Source organism: Cricetulus griseus, chromosome 4, assembly GCF_003668045.3.
Source record: "Cricetulus griseus strain 17A/GY chromosome 4, alternate assembly CriGri-PICRH-1.0, whole genome shotgun sequence".
NCBI classification, from domain to species: Eukaryota; Metazoa; Chordata; class Mammalia; order Rodentia; family Cricetidae; genus Cricetulus; species Cricetulus griseus.
In genome coordinates this window covers 186408749-186430889 of record NC_048597.1, presented here as the reverse complement: position 1 = coordinate 186430889, position 22141 = coordinate 186408749, and the positions used below count along the sequence as shown (strand labels likewise).

The following is a 22141-nucleotide window of genomic DNA, read 5'->3' as shown; positions in this document are numbered from 1 at the left end:
ATTTTAATCAACCCCACAATCAACAAATAGAATAAATGTGCATGTCTGTCTACTTAGCTCTTTAATCTTAAAAATTACTTTTCATTTTTAGTTTGGTAGCAAAGAGAGTTGAACTTAATAGGATGACACTCATTGTTTTTAGTAAAATATAAATAAAAAATAAGTGTGGCCCAGAAAGACAACAGTGTGTGTTCTCAATCGATAAGGATGCTTTCAAAAAAATTGATCTGACAGAAAAGAGTATAGAAAAACTGATCACCAGGCATTGGGAAACCCAGGAGAGGAGGCTGGAGAGAAGTCCATCTGAGGAGGAGAGTGGGACGGCTCCCCGAGATGGAATGTTGGTTACACTGATTTGGTCATTACACATACACATGTACCAAATTACTGTACTGTTTTTACCAATATTCCCAATGATATTACTTTGAAAATATGCAAATAAGCAGGTGTGCAGGCATATTTGGAAGGGTGAGGCAGGAAGACCTCAAGTTCAAAGCCAGTGTGGACTCAAAAAAACAAGTGCACCCATGTATGTGTGTGTGTGTGTGTGTGTGTGTGTGTATATAAAAGAGCACATAAACATAACTACCCACAAATTAGCTCAAGAATTCTTATTAAATCAGTAAGAATCCTGTAAAGTAAAACTCATACATACAAAGCAAAAATTTTAAAGCTACAAATGATATTACAGAATAACTTCAAATTAGTACAAAGAGACCAGAGATGAACTTAATAAGTTCACTAATTTTACTAAAATATTTGAAATTTTTGTTTGTAAATGTAGATGACATCTCTAAGCAATACTGTGTAACTGGTAACTTAATGTCAAACTTATAAAACTTAGGTTTGAATTGGTTGTCCTGTGCTAGGTTTAACTCACATAAACCTTACCTGTCATCTCCTTAGCCTGCTCCACAATGAGGTGATTGAGGGTCTCCTTTTCCTGCTTCAGCAAAGTGTTTTCTTCCTTCAAATTTGACACCAGCTACAAAATGAAATGCCAAACTGAGATGGTTATAGTAGACTGAGATGTCCCACACAACAGTCACTGTCTTTGTGCTTCCTGTTTTCATCTAGTTACGTCTTCTCACTTGTCATACTTGTCTCAAATTTACTCTCTCCAGAGAAACTTCTTGAAAACCATCTCCATTAGAGACCTGTGTTTGTCTCTTTACAGTCTATATGAATGGTTTATTTTTTGTCCTCTCGAATAGACTAGACATATCTTGGAGGAAAAGGACAATGATGGTGCTTGTTTTACCATCTGGCTACCATCTAGAAAAAAAATCAGTTTCCAAAGTAATGATACCACCTTGTTCTATTTTGACTTCTATTGCTGTGATAGAATGCTCTAACCAAAGGAAAGGGTTTATTTCATCTTACATGTCCAGGTCACAGTCCATCATCAGGGAAAGCCAAGGCAGGAATTTAAAGAAGAAACCATAGAGTTAAGCTTGCTCCTAGGCTCATACTCAACTATCTTTCTTATATAGCCCAGGCCCACATACCTAGGGTTGGTACCAATCACAGTGGGCTGGGCCCTCCCACATCAATTAGTAATGGAGAAAACACCCCACAGGCATGCTCAAGGAAATTCTGATAGAGGATATTCTTTGAGATTCCCCCTTTCAAGTGTGACAACTAAGATTAGCCATCAAGGTTTCTCAATGTGGTGCCCAAATAGCCACAAAGGGGCCAAGAAAGATGCAACAAAACAAAACAGACATGGCTCCTTTAATAGGCTCTGCTGTACAGTGAGACATTGAGCAGCCAGCACACTAAGTAGAAACAAAATGCTAAGTAAAAAGGCCAACTTTCTAGAGCTGGAGCAGTTGAATGCAGTTCCTGGTAGAATGCAGTTCCAGACCAGGAGGCAGCCTTAGGCTTGGCTTTCACAAACCCTAGTAGGGTAGGACTAGTAGCAGAACCACTAGCACAAAGCTGTTTAGCAGTTTAAAGTTTGGGTCACACATCAGAGAACGCTGCAAGTGCACAGCTGCAGACACTTAGTAAAGCTGGACTATTGACTAGCCAATTTTGTGTTGGCAGCTGCTGTGTTTTTATGAGCATACTGTTTCTAGGTAGTTCTCCCTGACCTGTAAAAGCATTTAACTTTAGAAACTCACTAAATGCTTTCTGATACTCTCATTTATATTTTTAGAGAGAATTTTCTATGTGACACCTTTTAGAAATTTTGTAAAAACTGATCCTTTTTTAAAAATTTTTTGCTTCAATAAATACTGATCTTAGAATAATATTGATGTATTATTTCCTTATAATGCTTAAGAAATGATGGAAATAGGGCCAGGCATTGTGACACATGCCTTCAATCCCAGCATCTGGGAGGCAGAGGCAGTCAGATCTCTATGAGTTTGAGATGGGCTTGGTCTACACAGTAAATCCAGGCCAGCTTAGGCCTATACAGTGAGACTTTGTTTCAATAGAAATTAATAAGTAGAAAAAGTATATTTTATCTAATATATTTTACTACAATTAAAAAAACAAAACAAAAACAAAGATGGGTTCTGGGTTACAGGACCTTTATTTGTCCTTCATTGAATATCTTTCTCTGCTTTTCACCATTATCTGTCGCTTTAATTGATATATCAGGTCTTGTGGCACAGCCTAGTCTGGAGAAGCTGCTAGATGTCCAGGCTTTTGCCCAAAAGTCTCCATTAACTTTGGAGAACCAAGCCAGAAGAAAAAGACATGGTTTGCAAGTCAGGCCTGAATAGAGAGAAAAGATTCGGTGGTGGTCTCACACAGCTGCTTGAGTCAGTTTCATTTCAGTATCTTTTCTTATCTTTCTACTTGGGCTGGCATCTACCACCTTCTAACACAATTTGGCACAGCAGAGAAATCAATATTTGGACTGTAGAAGCCCTGAGGTTCTCTGACCCTTTGGTTCTCTCTGATCAGTCCATCTTGCACCTTGCCTTCCTTTTTGAGAGGGTAATGGGGTTTTAAGAGGGTCGATCTCCACCAACACACACAGACACAGACACAGACACAGACACAGACACACACACACACACACACACACACACACACACACACACACACACACACACAGAGGAAAGAAAGAAAAAAGAAAGGCATCTTCCCAGAGGAATCTTGAAAGCTTTCAGAGACTGAGGAAGAAAAGAGATCTTAAATGCTCAAGGGTATCCTTTAAATTGCATATTTGAATTATGCAAGAAAAAACACTGCAGTTCCTATGTACAGAGTCGGAGTCTCACTCAGATGCAGGAGGAATCTATGGACCATGAGCACCATGATGATAGGGCAGCAGATTTTCTGGCTACACTGCTTTGCCTGTAGTTCACCTAAGCTCTTCCTGAAAAGGCTGCTGTCCATGTTCAGATTCAGAATAGAAGAAGCAAGTGAGGATTATTGAGTTGCAGTTGACAATTCAGCTGTTTTCTCTTAGAGATGGTGATCCCTGTAGACTCATTCAAATCAATTACTACTTCTCAGGAAGCCCAACTGGATGGGTCTTTTAGAAATGTTTAAATGCACTTCTTTACCATTGGAAGCCCTACAATTTCCCATGCTCAACAAATTTTAACATGTTAAATTCATAGCATGGAAGCATGGATGAGACTGAACATTTGGAGAGTTCCATCTGCTTAGCAGCTCCTGCCTAGATTTCTCCAACATGGACTTAACATAGTTTAACACAGGTTTCTGTAGGAACTCTTACTATAATGTCAGGTACTAATAGTTACCTGTTTTATCTGTCTCAGAATCTCAGGATCCCTTATCAAGAGTAAGGACTCTACATCTCATGAAGTCTATACTAAGAGTCTGTAACCAATGCTATGATGTGACCGTCTTCTCTCAATGTTCTTAAATTCACTGTTAATATCTGGAGGTGGGACCTTAGGGAGACAACTGGGTTATAAAAACTGTGCCCTTATGAACAGGGTAACCTATTTATGGATTAATGTATTACTAAGGGAGTGATTTTGCTATAAAAGTGGCTCACTTGTTCTTCCTTGCCATGTAACCAGAAAGTCTTCACCAGATGCTGGTACCATGCTCTTGGACTTCTTGCCTCCAGAAATATGGCTATGTAAGCCTCTAATCTGTATAAATAACTTAGCCTGAGGCATTTTTTATAGCAACAGAAAACTAAGACAGTACGTAGACATCAATTTCATCGTTGAAACATTGCTTTGTTTCTGCTCTTACTAGAGCTAAAGGTTCTATCTCAAGACTATAGCCTACTTGTTGATTATGGTGCAGAGATGTTTGGGAAACATTAGTATGAACTATAACCCACTGAAATTTGCATTATGTCTTTGATTAAAATGAAATAGTCACATGGACCAGGCCAGGATGACAGAATTTACTCTGTGCAAGGGGCAATGGGGAAAAGAATACTGTTTCCTACCTGCTCCGTTTCTTGTTTGTATTTATCTGCTCGTTCTTCAATGGATTTTTTCTCTGATCGAGTTTGTTCCAGGTCTTTTCGGAGTTTGGCAATTTCTTCCTGTAGACTAAGGACCCGCCCGGTGGCAACCTTAGCTTCCTCCTCACTTAACTGAAGACGTTCTACATCATTTCGTAGTTTTTCAGTCTCAGAGTTGTATACTCCTTCCAGGTTGGTCAGTTTCTCCATGAGGCATTTGTAGTCTTTATTCTTTAAAGACAAACATAAGTAACAGTAAGTAAATACTTATAATATGAATGACCAAATGTATGTAGTAAGAAAACCATACTAATTAGTTAGATTCTTCTAGAATTTAATTAATTACAATTCTTTTAGGTTTTTCCTTTTGCTTTGTTTTGGAGACTGGCTCTTACTATTTAGTCCAACTGCTCCAGAACTTGTGTAACCCAAAGGCCTAGAACTCATGATCTCTGCCTCAGAGTATAGGTGTGTATCACCAAGTCCAGGTATGAATTCCTTTTTTTGTGACAAGGTCTTATTATGAAGCCTTGGTTGGCCTGTAACTCACTATGTGGACCAGGCTGGCCTTAGACTCATAAAGATCCACCTGTCTCTGCCTCTGAGGTGCTGGGCTTAAAGAGCATGTTATACCATGCCATTTTAGCTATGAATTCTTGCTATATCCTTACAGCATTTAGATAGTATCTGGGCAAATTTGCTATACTAAAATGATCATAATATATCTCGCATTAAAAACATTGAGCTGGTTGTGGTGGTACACTCCTTTAATCCCAGCAATTAGGAGGCAGAGGCAGGTAGATTTCTGTGAGTTCAAGGCCAGCATGGTCTAAAGAGTAAGTTCTAGGACAGCCAGAGCTAAAACAGTGAGAACCTGTCTCAAAAAAACAAACTCAACAATACTGGTCATCAGAACTGGGACACAGAAACAACACATTTCCTTAGTGTAAGTAGGTAAGGATATGGGCATTCATTCCTACCTGCTCAGTACTTCCCATAATCTAACCAATGGCTTCTTCATACAAATAGTTAACAGCACAGAGCAATGAATTCTGCTTTATATGATACTGTAACAAAGATATGATTTTCTCATAATCATGGAGTTCCACAATAAATTCTTAAGTTCCTCACTTTTTAAAAAAGATTTATTCATGTACTTTATGCATATGGGTATTTTGTCTGTGGGCATTGGATCCCATGTGACTATAGCTGTAGATGGTTGTGAGCCACCATGTGGGTACTGGGAATGGAACTTAGAGAACTTCTGGAAGAGCAGCAGGTACTGTTAACTGCTGAACCATCCCTCCAGCCCCATAGTTGCCCAATTTTTAATCCAGAAGTACGGGAAGGTGCTGGAGAGTTGACTTTAAGAGCACTGGCTGCTCTTCCAGTTCAATTCCCAGCACCCACATGGGGCTCACAATCATATGTAACTTGAGTTTCAGGGAATCTGACCTTCTGGCCTCCACAAACTCTGCATCCACATGATGTACAGACATGCATGCAGGCAAAATACCAATGCACATAAAACTAAAATAAATAAATAATAGTTGATTAAAAAATAAGGGAATGGATACTTGCTTTTTGAAACTATGTTAGAGTAATATTAAAAACCATGTACTAAACCTGGATGTAGTAACACAAACCTGAAATTTCAGACACTGGTTGGGCAGAAATAGGAGTACAACTTTAAGGCCAGCCTATGTAATTCAATAAGGGACTCTCTTAAAAAAAGCATATTGACACACACACACACACACACACACACACACACACACAAAAAAAAAAAAAATACGTAAGAATTTGTGTTTATTTCCTGGTTTTGAGACATAATCTCACACTGTAATCCAGAGGAGCCTTGAATTGGAGGCAGTTCTCTCGTCTCAGCCTCCTGCACACTTGTAATACAGATTTAAGCCACCACATTTATCTTAAGGTTTGAGATTTTAGCTCAGTGATAGTATTTGCCTACTACAGGTCAGAACTTGGGGCTAATACAAAAAATAACCTCGTGGACTAGGTGGACGATGAATAAGAATGACAAAATGGACTAAAAATCTTAAAATTCCTCTCATTTCATTCAGAAAACTTTTCTGACGAACCCAATTTCATTTTGATTCATCTCTCCTTGCCATCCTTATTTCTTATATTTTCTTAATTCCTTTATATTATTTGCATATTTAGTAACTACTGTTAAACAAGAGAGTTTTCTCTCTGCAAATAGACTGTGGGCCCCTCAGGAGTCTGTACATATCCCTGCTTCTCTTGGCATCGCTGTGGCAAACAACTGCTAGAGAGTATACTGATACAAATAAGTGGCAGTGGTGGGAGAGCTCTGTAAAGTATAAATTAGACTATGATTCATGATCACACAGGTTTGGAGTAGGATGTTTAAAAAAATCAATTCCTGTCTGTTCCTTTCCTTAGGGTAAAGTCAAGAAGAGAGGCCACTAAAAACAACCCCATGTGTCTCTCCAGCTGTGCTCAAGCTTGGAGGTGTCTTTAAAAACATACCTGCTCATCCACTTTGCGCTGTAGCTGCATAATCTTGTTTTCCATGCCAATGTGGAGCTTCTTGTAGCGTTCCACAGAGCGAGCCTCAATTTTCAGTTTCTTCAGCTCACGCTTGGCCATCATCCTCCGGAAGCAGCACTGAAGGTAGATGATGGCTTGCATGGTCCTCTTATAATGTGTACGAGCCAGCCAGCCACGGACACGTTTCTGAATAATGACTGCTTTGTGCTCACGGAGTATCTGCAGAAAAAGGCAGATAACCTGAGTCTCTAGACTAGACTCAAAGTTCAAGTCTATCCACCTATGTATGTCAAACTGAGAATCCATACCTAGAGAGAAGGACAAAACATTGAACCAAAGGTGTGTTTGTGTGGATTATATGTCACAGAAATATAAAGGCACATCATTTAAAAAAGACACATTTCTCAAATTCACCTTTCAATGTCCACTTTCCTAGTTACATTTTATCACACACACACACACACACACACACACACACACACACACACACACACACACACACTTGTAAGCAACTATAAACAATATATAGAATTGGAAGCAGTCAAAATAAAAAATACCACATTGCAAAAAGGAGAAAAGTTCTATAAAGAACACAAAAAAATGCATCAGTTTCCTTATTGGTGTACTATTTTTGCTGGCAAGAGGTCTTATAAAACTAAGAACTAGGTACTTTATGAACTATGTGCTTTTAAAATAAAAGATTGTCCCACTACACTGCTTCACTATGGACCTGAACTGGAGGTCATGGGGATGACCAGCAAGCTGGCTGACAGGCTGACACCTGAGATAGTGAAAGGTTATTAATAACCCATTGACTCCACTCCTGAAACTCTGAAGGTGGCATTGTTTTTGTTTGTTTGTTTGTTTGTTTGTTTGAAACAGGGATTTTCTAGGTAGCCCTGGTTGTCCTGGAACTTACTATATTGGCCAGGCTGGCACTGAACCCATGGAGGTCCGCCTGTCTCTTGTCTGCCACATTTGAAGTGTATTATTCTAGTATGATATACTACTGCTGTTGTTTCTAATGCAACAGGAATCTGTTATGGATGCCAAGGTAAAGGCACAGAGCTTTAAAGGGAAAGCTAAAAACAAAACAAAAAAAAATGTAAAATAAAGTAATCCTACTTTTTTTTAAAGTCATGATAGCCTCTTAAACTTTTATACAACTTAGAAGAAAAGGGTTGTCCTATGAGATAAAGTTCTTGTCACTGAAGACCATTAAGCAGAGACAATGTGAACAATTTTTAGGAAAGAGTTTTTCCCTGGATCCCACATGATGGAAAGAATCAAGTCCAGCAAGTTGTCCTCTGACATCTGCACTGACACAATGGTACACAAGTGTGTACCCACTCTATGCACACACAAAAAACCAAATACATGTCTTAAAACAGATTCATCAGTGATCTACAATCTATAGAGTAATATTAATTATTCTAAGATAGAAAGGGTAATTGTCAGGATGAGTGTGTGACTTAGAAGATGCATGGTTAGTATGCATATAGCAGTAAATTCAACTCCAATGCTTCATGCAAAAAAGATTATTTATTGGGCTTGTAAGATGGCTTAGTGGGTAAGAATTGTTTGCTATGCAAACATGAGGACCTAAGTGTAAATTCCCAGAACCCACATAAAATGTTGAGTATGGATACATGTCCCCGTAACCCTAGCACTGAAAGGTAGAGTCAAGTTGATCTTGGGAGTTTACTGGCTGACTAGCCTGGCTACTAACACCATGAGCTTTGGGTTCATTGAGAGACTCTGTCTCCAAGGAATAAATCAGACCATTGAAGTCCTACTCTGGTCTCTATCTTTGTATGCACGACTTGCATACTCACACTTAGAAGCACACACACACACACACACACACACACACACACACACACACACACACACACACAGTATTTAAAAATGCACCACATTCCAGTTAATGTAACTTTAATTATACAAATGTTACAGTTATTTGCCCTTCACCATGATAAATCCTCCTAAGCTTTTCTCATTCTTAGGTTGACCTTCTGTCCACCTGTCATATATTTAAACTATTAGGGTAGTTTACCTCTCTGTAGCTGTCTGAATAATGGATCTCAATGACATAGTGTCCTACTCCCTAGAACTTATAGTTGTAATTTTATTTGGAAAAAGGGACTTTGTAGATGTGACTAGGCTAAGGATCTTGAGATGGGGATATTATCCTGGATTATGAAGGTGGGACCTAAATACCATCATAATTAAAAAAAACCTTAAAAACAATTATTGGGGGGCATATGTGGGAGTTGGTTCTCTCCTTCCACATGTGGGTTCCGGGGATCTAACCAGCCCCATGATGATTTTTTTTGTAAGAGACAAATGATATAAAGATAAAGCAGAGATGGTGCAATGTGACCACAGGTGCAGGAGTACAGGCCACCACTGGAAGGGACAAGGAATATATTCTGTCTTGGGGCTTTTGGAGAATGTGGTACTTTTGACATCTTGATTTTAGCCCAGTGGTTTTGAACTTCTGGCCTCCAGAAAGCTGAGAAAATAAGTTTTGTTGTTTTTAGCAACCAAGTTGGTGATTTTTATTTCACATTTACTTTTTAAATTTTACAAAGTATACAGACAAATGGAAATAGGAAGTATATTTTCTTTTCTATTGTCTTAACAAGTATATCTAACTACTTAAATACTAGTATACATTTCAATTGCTGGTTGTCTTCATGGCTTCTCTGTTCACGGCAGTTCCTATAGTACTTGGTACAGACAGAAATATGATTAATATTACTGGAATATATGAGCAAACTTGAAAATAGCATCTTACCTTGCGATACCTATTTCTTGCCAAATAGCCTCTCAAATAAGACTGAACAACAATAGTGGCAGCTCGTCGAATCTTGTACCTTCTGCGGACCACATACATGCGCCAGTACTTTTGAATTGTGGTGGCTGCCTTGGTTCTGCGCAGAAACTTAGCATAGCTGGCCAAAGAAAATAGAGGTATCAGTCATCATGTCTGCAAAACATCGATGTCAATGTCTTAGGCATCCTGAGCAGAACCTCACTGTTCCTTATTCTAATGTTCATGACAAATAAACATCTATATTTACTTACATGTGTTCAGCAATGTGTAGCTTCTGAAGTATGTTTTCACTGAGGTTTCTCTAATTTTGAAAAGTAGGATGTCCCATACTGTCACATTTCACAATAAAGAAAAGGAAGTTCATAGAGCTTAAAACTTCATAAAATTAAAATTGTATATGTGATCACACTGAAATATAACTCTTTGTTAGAACTTTTCTGTTAATTGCTCCTCAATAGAGTCAGGACCAACTGTCTCATATTCATGGCTATTTTAATTTATATAAAATTTCTTCAAATTCCATGTCATAGTAAAAGAGATACAAATTCTAAGGACCTAAGTTGGTAGCAATTCAAATCTGAATTACCGTAAGTCTATGTGGAATTTTATTCTTTCCAATTGCCTTGCAAGTTAATTTGCTGTGCTTTGAAAATCATAATGAGAGAGATGCTACCTTCTCAGGTAGGTTAGTTATTCAGAACTGTCCCAGGTGGACCCTGAGTTAGAGGAGGCCCATGAGGACATAAGGAGCCCTACCATCGAGCCTGATAGCCCCGCACGTATCGCTGCACTGTGATGGCTGCCCTCTGCATGCACAGGTATTTCTTCCTTAGCAGCCACCCACGGATGGTCTTCTGGATCCGGATGCAGGCAGCCCTCAGTTTATCTGCCCTCAGTTTTTCTAGATAGGCCACTTGACCAGCACGGAAAAAGATTTTTGTTTTACCAAACTGGTATTTGTCCTTGTCCTATTATAGAGGAAAAAAATATAAAGAGAAACACTGACCTTATAAAAGAAATTCAATATGGGGAAAAAATCTAGAAATAGAGTTAGCAAAAGGATGACTCTATTATCTAAAACCTGGGCTACATCTCAATGAACTAATGGAGCCAGATTTTTTTTTATCCTATTTAAGTTGTATAAACAGAAAGATTTTAGAGAAAATGGCAGCCTAAGAGTTATTTTCCAGAATTATTCTACCTGGAATTAATATCTGGGCCCAAAACTGGCTGTGAGTCCTATGCAGCTATAATCTGCTTGTTTGAATTTTAAACATCTTAAGGAAATGGAGATGCTGACAGTCCTTTTGACTGACCCGCTGTAAGATTACATCAGGTTGTATAATCCATGAGCAGCTGAAGAAACAAAAACACCAGTGTGAAGAATATGGCAGGAAGAAAGCACACAAAATAAAAAGTTAAAAAACCAAAACCAAAAAACAAACCAACAAGCAATCCCTCCAAATCCCTGTGTTCATATTAAGAGTATGCTTCTAAAAAGTTACCACTTTGCTTCAACAGTATCTAAATATAAATACAACTTCATAAAATGTGTTTAAAATCTTCTACAGATTGCAAATGGTTTTTATAAAAATACAACTATTTATATTGCTTTGACTTTTTGCATAAGCGGAGCTGTAAAGTAGACAGAGATACTCATGTGATTTGGGGTGATTCATATCAGATGTAAGCATGCAAATTGTTAACTATTTTCAATCAAAAGGACAGTGGAATTTACATATACTAATCACTACTGTTTCTGAAATTCTAAGCAAAAATAGAGAACTCAGTTTTTTTCTGTAAGCACATATCCCCTTAAATATGAAGTTGTAAAATTCAAAAACTATAACATATACCTGAAAAGTCTAAAATTATTTAATAACATTTGCATAGGAACCCTAACTAGGTCCTCTCCCACTGTCCCATCTTACCTTAGCTACTACCTCTGCCTCCACTGGCTCCAGGCCTAGAGTGGTCTGGGTGAGGAGGCAGGTGCATGATTGTCTCAGCTTTCTGTTCCTATCTGAACCCAAAGTAGAAAGGAGTTGGGCCAAACTCAGAAAACAAAAACAAAAACAAAAAAGAAAACCCCACTAGATCTTAAAAAGCATTACATCCTTAGGGAGAGATGGATCCTTAGTTAAAGACGGGATCCTTAGTGCTACAAAAGGGCAAAAAATTATCAAAGAAGAATTACATTTAATTAATGGCTAGTAATTATGACTAATTACTTTATAGTAAGCACAAGTAAAATTAATTTCAAATATCCTTTTCATTAATCTTAAACTCATCAAGACTCATATTAGAGATTTTCTATGTGTACTATGTGGGCCTGGGGAACTATTAAAAATACAAATTATAAAGGATTTAGTTCTGTGGTAAAGCATTTGCCTAGTATGTGCAAAACCCTGGGTTCTAGCTCCAGCACAGAAATAAACAAACAAAGGTGTGGGGGAAAGGGTGCTAAATTATTGGGCCCATCCCAGACCCACTGAATCAGAAATTCTAGGGGTGGAGGCCAGCAGTCTGTGTCTAGCAAGCCCTCCAAGTGATCACACAAAATAGTCTGAGAGCTTCTTAGACTGGCATACAACTGCCTATAGCACCATCATCTATCTATTCTAATAATTTCTCTACTGTCTCTTACACAACTCTTACCAGGTAAAAAGCCACCTTATTGTTTCCTTTTTTTAAAAAAAATATGTAAGTGCATCAGTGTTTTGTTTGTATGTACATAATATGCACGAGTGGCATCTGTGGAGTTCAAAAGAAGGTGCTGGGTCCCTTGGAACTTGAAGAATGGTTGTGAGCTGCTGTGTGGATGCTGGGAACCAAACCTAGGTCCTTTGAAAAAACAGCAAGTGCTTCTAATGGCAGAGCCATCTCTCCACCCCTAAAGATTTATTTTTTATGTGTCTATATGGTGTATGTCATGTGTATACAAGTGCTCACCTAAGTCAGAAGAGGGTGTGGGATCTTCTGGAGCTGAAGTTACAGTTACAAGCTACTCGATGTGGGTGCTGGGACCTGAACAGTCTTCTGCAACAGCAGCAGGAGCTCTTGAGCAATTCTCCAGCCACGTTATCAAATCCTGTATTTTTCTACTTTTTCATAGCTTATTTCCATTTTTATCCAAACATATCTATTCTTCAGGGCCTGACTCAAATCCCACACCTTATGAGAGTATTCTTCTCCCTCATAATCGGATATGGTTTTGCTTTCCTTTGATATTTGTCTTGCTACCTCTTCATTTTTAGTCTTTTTTTATTGAAAGACTTTTAGTTATAGGTATGTGTGTCTCTATGCATGAAAATGTAAGTATCCAAGAAGGTCAAAGGTGTTGGATCCCTTGGGAACTAGAGTTACAGGTGGTTGTGGGCCACCCTACATGGGTCCTGGGAACTGAACTCAAGTCCTCTTGAGTCCAGCATACACTCTTCTACTGAGCTATATCTCAAGCCCTCGCTCAATATTTGATGTAGACATAATCATCTGCATGCTCATCTTTAAAATGCATTACTTGTCTTTAAAATAAAAATGAACTTTTCCTTAATTATATCTGGTGTCTTCCATAACTAAGTACAATGATCAAACTATCTCAAGTCTGAGACCAGCCTTTTTTAGAACAGTTTCCTGGTGCTAGCTATCAGAATCCACACTACTTCTAGCACACTAAACACAGCAAGCCTCACTTGACCTTTATGTCAGGTGTTTCCCTACTTAACCAACCCCAAATAATATGGGTTGTGGTATTTATTTAACACATAAGTTTGCAGGGCTTTTACAGCTCAGAATGACAAGGCCTCTGGATAATACCTTTCAGAAACAATTAAGTGAAAATCATTCTCACCAATATCAGTTTCTCTAATACATTCTTGCATGTTTGCTTTCTATCTCCCAGCACATCTTTTTGCTTCATTAGGACCCGATACCGGCTGAAAAACTCCTGATAAGTCCACCTAGAACAGAAGCCCATAACAGCTTAAAGATTCAAGCAAGCACTGCTCCCACAAAGCTCCCTTATGTTTGAAAACTGTGGGCTCACCGTGAGGGAAAACCTGCTGCACTGATTCGGATGGTCTCCAGAACACCACATGCTCTCAGTTGCTGCACTGCCCTCTTCTCATCAAATCTACATGGAAAAACAATAGCTGTTAGCCCCCAAAGACCCAGGTTGTCAAGGGTTAAATTCTTTTGACAAGAACTAGATAGATAAACTAGAAAAGAAAGCATCCAAAAGTTGGAACAGTGATCAAAACTAAAAACTCCATGAAACAGTAGAGAAGAGACATTTCACAGTAAAAATAAAGAGCTGTAGATAGTTCCTCCAGTTCACATACTACTACAGCATTGTAAGAAAGTCCTCTGAACATACTAAAAAGAAAGAATGCAGAATTCTCTCTCACTTTGCCCATCCTGTAATAAGTGTACAATTATGGCTTAGCCTGCCTGAAAATGCTCAGATTTCATTAGCTCAGTATATAGACCTCCCCTGGGATAAAGACTGATGAACCCGAGAAGACCAACATGCCCCATTTGGTTATTTTAAAAAGCAACTACTTAGAGGTAGGCAGATCTCTGTGAGTTCAAGGACAGCCAGGTCTACAGAATGAGTTTCATGACAGCCAGGAATACACAGAGAATCCCTGTCTCGAAAAACCGAAAAAAAAAAATTAAAAAGCAACAACTTTGTTTTTCTGCAAGTTACTTACATATGAAACATTTGTAGTAGCAACAGAAATGAAAATATATTTATTTTTATTACATTTCACACTTATTTCACTCTAAGCATGGTGGTTTGAATGAGAATGGCCTCCATGGGCTCATATATTTGAATACTTGGTCCCCAGTTGGTGGAAATACTTAGGAAGGATCAGGAGGTGTGTGGTTTTGGAGAAGGTGTCACTGGGGTTTCAAAAGCCCTTGACATTCCCAGCTAGCTCTCCCTGCCTTGTTTTTGTTGATCAAGAAGTAAGCTCTCAGCACTGGTTTGGAACCATGCCTGCCTGCTGCCATCCTCCTGCTATGATGGTCATGAACTCTAAACCTCTGCAACTGTGAGCTCCAAATTAGTCTGTATTATAAGGTGCCTTGGTCATGACATTTTTGTCTTGTCAAATAGAAAATGAACTAACACACTAAAAAATTGGCATATTAACATTAAAATGACACTAAAAGAAGCAGCAGAAAATTCTAGGCAGACAACTGCTCCTGTTGGTTTCATGACTAAGCTCTAAGTATCTACCCAAGCCTATCCTAAGCTGTCTTCTCAGGCCTTGGATTGCTGCTAAGAGATGGGGCTTAGCTAATACAAGTTCACAGTGAGAGTGGGAACTTCCTCCTGCTCCCCAGAGAAGCTCCTGATGACAATGATAAGGGTGACAGTCTTTCAGAACTACCCACCCTCAAATCAGAGGCAGAATCTGCAGAGGAGACCAGCAAGACCATCTGGACATTCATGAATACACTGTAAAGTGGGAACTGCAACCTTGAGTCTATATGGCTAGTCTTCTCATTTTTTAAAACACACACACACACACACACACACACACACACACACACACACACACACACACACACACACACGTTTGCCTGAATGTAGATCTGTTCAACCCTTGAGTATCTGTGCTCAGAGTCCAGAAGAGGGTGTCAAATGACTTAAAATTGGAGGGACGAATGGTTGGGAACTATTGTGTGGATGCTGGGAGTCATCCAGGTATCCTGGAAGGGCAATGCACTTAATAGCTCAGCCATCTGTATAGCCTCATGGTTGGTCTTTTAAAAACATATTCAAAAATTCTTATTTGGCATGATATTTGTGGTTATGGAGCAAAATGTAATATTTCAATAAATATGATAATGATCAAATCATATACTTGATCTTTGGTCCACAAATTCTTATAGAATTATGTTATCCTAAGGAGGCACAGAAATGTTTGGCAAAACATACTTGATAAAAATTGTTACGAAAAATAGGAGGGATTTAAGGAAAGTAACTGGGAGGGACTGAAGTGATGTAATTGTATTTTATTACATTAAAAAAAAACTATTGTAAGAAACTAAACTATTTAAATAGATTATGAGCCATCTATACCATCAGATACTCTCTAGCCATCCAATCAATAATGTAAATTTTTTAGATACTAATCTAGGAACTATCTACAATCAATGGTATTGGAAGTGGAGTTGAAATAGCAATTATAGACTGAGACCCTACCTTGTTAGCCTCTCTGCCGCCCCCTCCTCCCCCACCCAACACACACAGAGAGAGAAAGAGAAGACCAGCAAGAGAAAGAGGGAACGCTAACTAGTCTAGCACATGTGCCAATTTACACTACTTATCTCTCTGCTTATCTTCCTGAAAACCATCTCAACCACATGCAGGTATTACTGACTTGGTATATGAAGTAGGGTGATATTTTGATACATTCTCTGACTCAACATCTAAAAGCAGCAGGTAAGCCTTGGCCAAAGAAGCCTTAGTCAGGCCACCTTTGTTTTTAATTAATGTCCAAATTAACAAAAAGCCCAGAAAGATCTCCAACAGAGATAAAGTCAAGACATGAGTATTTTCCCTAGAAGTCTTTCACCTATTTCAGTTTGACTTACGTGAATGGAAACTTGAAATCATTAGGCTTAATGCAGCGTACATAGTGAGGAGTTGTGGCGTTAAGGGTTTCCATAAGCAGGTGAAGAGAATTCCGAAACTGCATGAAAAAGGTTTAAAAAATTAAAGTTTTGTTAGGGGCCAAAGACAATGGAAAATTCTCTTCCTTTGACATAAATGGAGGTGATTTTGTAAACTCTGAATTGAAAGCCATCTTCATGGGGGGGGGGTAGTTACTAAACAAGATTTCTAGGCTTTTCATTTACATTTGTCTAAATTCTACATGTTCATTCTGCTAAACATGCATGTGCCTTTCTTCTACTCCTTTCTCTGTAGCTACCCATTGTGAACTCCATTATATGTAAATTATAATTTTGCTACTAGGGCCATTTAATCATGTAAGGCATGAACTCTGCTATATAATACTTTAAAAAGCTGCAGATTTCTTAATATTATATAAGAAATGAACACAGAACAGGCTTAAGGACAAACAGAAAGGAAGCATCATTAATGACATGTGTTAAGACTGCAGGCTGTGGACCCACGTCAGGCCCTGTTCCTGTCTACACTGGCCTATTTACAAGGCCTCAGAGGAATAACACACTATGCTGACTAGTGTTCGACTTCCCTTCCAAAGCTCCCCCCGCCCCCCTCACCCCCATACAGACACAAGCATGTGTGGAATAGTTCCCATTCTCCACTGAGGAAACTGGTGGATGCTCTGTATGAATATGGAGCTGAAACAGCGAAGAACAAAACAAAGACAGCAATGGTCTCAGACATGCTATGCAGTAGAGGAACTGAGACACAGAGAAAATTATTTTGGGAGGGCTGATGCCAAGTTATGAGTGTGAGGAGAGTAAAGTCTAAGTGGACAGTGCTGTTTGCACAGGAGGAATACTGGTCTTTCCTCAGCTGAAGAGCCTGTCCACAAAGCTGAAGAAGCAAGACCTGACACTTTGTGGGAGCTGAAGGGAACGAGTCTGGCAGGAGCAGCTCCTGAACTCACCTGGTGTCCCACTGTTTTCTTGTGCTCTTTGGCCATCTGGCCAGGTCGGCCCTTGGTGGGCTTTACAGGAACTCGAGTGAGAGGTGTGCGCCCTGATGAGGTGGCGGAGGTAGGACTGATGGCCTTCTCTTCTTCTTGAAATAGTTCTGGTAGCATCTTAAACTGAGCCAGAAATAGTAGAAAGAAAATTGTACTCTAGAACCAAGTGTAGAGGCATCACAGCTAAAATCCCAGCACTTGGGAGACAGAGAGGAGGATCATGAGTTCCAGGCCAGACTCAGCAATGAAGTGACTTCAAGGCCAAATGAGACACTATCTAAAACACTAAACTGAAACAACAAAAACTAATACCCTAAACCCCAAATGGAAAATAAGCCACTGAAGGTGACACATTACAGACACTTCTAATAAACACATATTCTTGTAGATAGCTATAGTCAGACTCACAGAAATAATTCCCGTGTTAGCAGCCAAAAAATATAAGAGAAGGGACATATAAATGTCACAAATACATGGTGGAAAACAATTCTGCAGCAATATTTGGGGTGAAACAAACTCAAACTACTACATACAGACCTGATCTAACTAGTTCAAAGGAAATGTCAGTTAAACATACAACTGGTTTTGAATATAATTATTTTATGAGAAAATATTAATCTAAAGACTGAGTTTTATTATCTCAGTTCTGCAAGGGGTTTTATGTAGCAAAAATAAAGGACTAGTCCAGGTCTGCAGGTGTCTGAAGTTGTAAGCACGAACTCAGAACACCCAAGAGTCTCAGCAAGAAAGTTCTATGAACAAGCTTTCAATATTGGAAGGTAAAAGTTAATGGAGAATTAATAATTGTAAGAAAATAATTTGGACTGTATAAAAAATGAGAAAATCCTGCTATTATCCTATGTGTATTTATATTTGACTTCAGGAAATTTAAAACTTTAGTGCAATTACCATAATCATATGTTTTTGGAGATGGGGGGGGGTCTCACTGTGTTACCACAGGAACTAGCTTCATCTCTGTTTCACAAGTGCTGAGATTAAAGGCATGTACCTTTAATAAGTGAGTGGATACCAGTCACTGTAGTTGGATGAAAATCTCTGAAACAAAGAAGGTCTGAAGCTAGTCTATAGCAATATCTTGCTCTATGGACGCATTTTTCTGACACTGTTGTATTCCATATAAATAAAATTAATCATTTGTGCAACTCAAGTTACACTTGTAACCAGTTATTTATTTACTAATCTCAGATTATTTAAAAATTTTCCTATGAGATCACTTTCACTGAAAAACAAGGTCATGTGATTTCATATTCTATAAGTGTATGGGCTGGGATACAGTTTAGAAGCTTCTTTGGCAAGTATAATGTCATAGACTAAATCCCCAGTACCACAAAAAGAAAGAGAGAAGGGGGGGAGAGAGAGAGAAAGAAAGGTAGGAAAGAAAGAAAGGAAGGAAGGAAGGAAGGAAGGAAGGAAGGAAGGAAGGAAGGGAAAAGAAAGACCCATAAAAACCATCAGTGGGGCAGGAGAGACAGCTTAGTGTTTGAGACCACTGGCTGTTTTATCAGAGGACCTGGGTTCGATTCCCAGCACCCACATAGAGTGTGTCACAACTCTCTGTAACTCCAGTCTTAAGGGATCAGACATCCTCTCTGGCCTGGCACCTCTAACCCCGTAGATCTCACCCAACAGCCCCGAAAGATGGCTCAGCTGTTAAAGGCTAGGCTCACAAAAAACAAAAAACAAAAAACAAAAAAAAAACAAAACAACAACAACAACAAAAAAAACCCAACCACCCATCAGGGTAGTTAAGGAAGTTATCCATAATGAATATAACTTAATAATGTCTGCCTATAAACAAATACATATATTCCCTGTTTCACAAAATAATTAATGTAGTCTAGCACAGTTGGCTATACAGAAGTCAAGAACTGTTTTAACATTATCATGTATGACAAAACTAAACCCATATTATAAAGAGAAACAATTAGTTCCTCTAATAGTAGCTCTATATAACAACTCAGCATGGGAATAAGCTAGATGATTCTATGATAACCATGCACTACAAAATCTTAGCTATGCTATCATTCCCAGATAAATTGTTTGTGTTAAATTAGCGGCTGCCAAAACTTCATTTTTATCTCTTCCCTTTGAAAAGTTTACTAGAACTGGGATACCATGCCATATTCACTAGTAAGTGCTACAATTTAACTTGGCATTTATATTACTTACCAAGTAATAAATTAGTTTTCAGAGTTCAGAATACACAAATATAATCACACACACACACACACACACACACACACACACACACACACACACACACACACTTGAGGGTATGGTTATTTTTAATACAAATTCTTTTTTAAAAAAAAAGTATACTCCCAGGCATGGTGTGACACACTTATAACCCCAGCACTTGGGAAGGCAAAAAGATTATCAGTTTTATAACCTGGGCTATATAGAAAAAGCCTGTTAAGAAATTTGGTGTGGTTGCACATGTGTCTGTAGTCTGTATTTAGGATGTAGGAGGTAAATGGAGGTAGTTCAGAGTTCAAAGCCAGCTTCAGCTACCCATCTACAGACATAGTTTGAGGTCAGCCTAGACTAAATGACATCCTGTCTTAACAAGCAAATAATCATAAACCCTAACAAAGCTAGGGGGAATGACTTGATTGGTAAAGTGCTTGCCTTCCTGAGTTTGAACTCCATCAGCCACATAAAAAGTTGGGCAAGGTAGCACATGCCTGTGCTCCTAATTGGGAGGAGAAGACAGAAAGGTCCCTGGGGTTTGCTGGTCACTCACTCTATCTTTACTGCTGACTGTCTCCAAAGAAGTAGACAGTGTTCCTAAGGAGTAGCCTGAGATTGTCCTCTTGCCTCCACGAACATACTCCACATACACACTTGAACATGTGAGTCACACACACACACACACACACACACACACACACACACACACACACACACACACACACACACATACACTCTGAATTATTGCATCAGAAACTACAACGTATTCTTCAGAGGCTGTTTTTCTGGGATTTTGTTCCTGGTTCATCTTCTGGCTGCCTCTGTTAATTGGAACATCTGGCTTCAGCTCTAGTAGTTTTTATCTGCATGCTCTCTCTCAGTCTCTTGACTTTAAAAAAGCATAAAGTTCTGAAGCCCAACAGTATTTCTACCACCTGCTCTGCCTTTCCCTTTGACCTGCCTTCATTCCTCCCTTCCCATATGACACTTCTACCTGGATATCTCTGACACTTTAAGCAAAACATATCTAAAACAGACACAAATGAATTTTACATGGTTATTATCACCAAAACTTCAGTTCAAAACACATAGCACAAATATCAGCAGACTGGTCCTTCAAAAAGAACAAACTGGTGGTACTGCATTAGACCTGCTTCATTCCAAGTTCAGAGAGATGATAAAGTTCAGGTCTCTTGGTTGAATTGCTGCAAAGACTGGGAGCAAGAAAGGCCTTCGAACTTATGTAAACCATAAACTACTCCCCACTTCAACTGCAATAACAGTCTGTAGACTGACTCTTCCCAATGACTCTTTGAATATACTGCTACCTTCTGATGATTAAAGACCTACTAACTGAACAGGAAATTAAGAATATAGACAGAGCTGATTATGGGCATATCTAAAATGAGAACCCGTGCTTTGTTTCAGCTAAATTATTTTGATAAACTATTAACAACAGAATGTCATGCTTTAATTATAGATTAAAGTGATAAAGACATTTAAATAATACTTAATGACTATCACCGGAAAAAAGTTTGCCTTGCACATCAATACCATAAGTTAAAAAAGCATTAATACTCATTGCTTATTAAGAGTTAAAAAAGGCCAGGCAATGGTGGTACACGCCTTTAATCCCAGCACTCGGTAGGCAGAGGCAGGTGGATCTCTGTGAGTTCGAGGCCAGCCTGGTCTCCAGAGAGAGTGCCAGGATAGGCTCCAAAGCTACACAGAGGAACCCTGTCTTGAAAACCAAAAAAACAAACAAACAACAACAAAGAGTTTTTAAAAAAAAACACCCGATTTTTCTATAAACATTTGACTCATCTCTGAGGGTTAAAACTAGGATTTGGTCTTTATGTGATCTTTATATTATTAATATAATCAAATATAAAAAGTTGTTATTTTAAAAATTAGAATCCTATTATCTATATGGTATTTCACAGATGTTAAGAGGATTCTTTTGAAATAAGGCAGAAAAACAAGAGTGCCAATCAGTAATCTATAGGGTGCACATGAATATTTTTACTTTTTAAGTTAGTACTTGCAGCACCAGGTAACTGACTTCCTGGTTTGCTCCCTCAGGCTGACTGTGTGCCCCTCTCCCATCCTTTTCTGATAAAGGTCAACAGGTAGTGGTACAGACCAACTTAACTAATCATACTTCCTTGCCTTCTGGAATATTCTTTCTCCTAGTGGAAAGCAGTGGTTCTAGTATTTGTTCTTATGAACACTTTGAGTCACATCTGAAATTACAGCCATGATGGCCCAGAGTCAATCTCCACTTAAATGCAGTGCAATAGGCCACGCTTCTAACAAATCCCTTCAAAATGACAGAGCAGAAAAACCCTCTTCTCTGAGTTTCACACAAAAGCCCAGGAGAGTGTAGAGCCACTGTGGAGACAATGATTTAGAGTTGAAAGACCATATGGCAGAGTGGTTAGGAGCAGGTTCTAAGTAAGACAGCCTGAGTTTAACCTAACTTGGGAA

The 22141-nt window shown here is 38.8% G+C and overlaps 1 protein-coding gene across 4 annotated transcripts in view; it reads right to left on the bottom strand.

Moving 5' to 3' along the window:
- Myo5a (myosin VA) overlaps positions 1-22141 on the bottom strand; it is a 152754-nt gene that overhangs the window by 47498 nt on the left and 83115 nt on the right. For all 4 annotated transcript variants that reach the window (XM_027411150.2, XM_035443808.1, XM_027411148.2 and 1 more), the window contains exons 15-23: positions 17405-17566; positions 16398-16495; positions 13834-13920; positions 13639-13747; positions 10545-10756; positions 9750-9906; positions 6929-7168; positions 4397-4645; positions 892-985 (exon numbers count right to left, since the gene is read on the bottom strand). In XM_027411150.2, the coding sequence (XP_027266951.1) occupies positions 892-985; positions 4397-4645; positions 6929-7168; positions 9750-9906; positions 10545-10756; positions 13639-13747; positions 13834-13920; positions 16398-16495; positions 17405-17566 (1408 nt within the window). The remainder of the gene's footprint in view (positions 1-891; positions 986-4396; positions 4646-6928; positions 7169-9749; positions 9907-10544; positions 10757-13638; positions 13748-13833; positions 13921-16397; positions 16496-17404; positions 17567-22141) is intronic.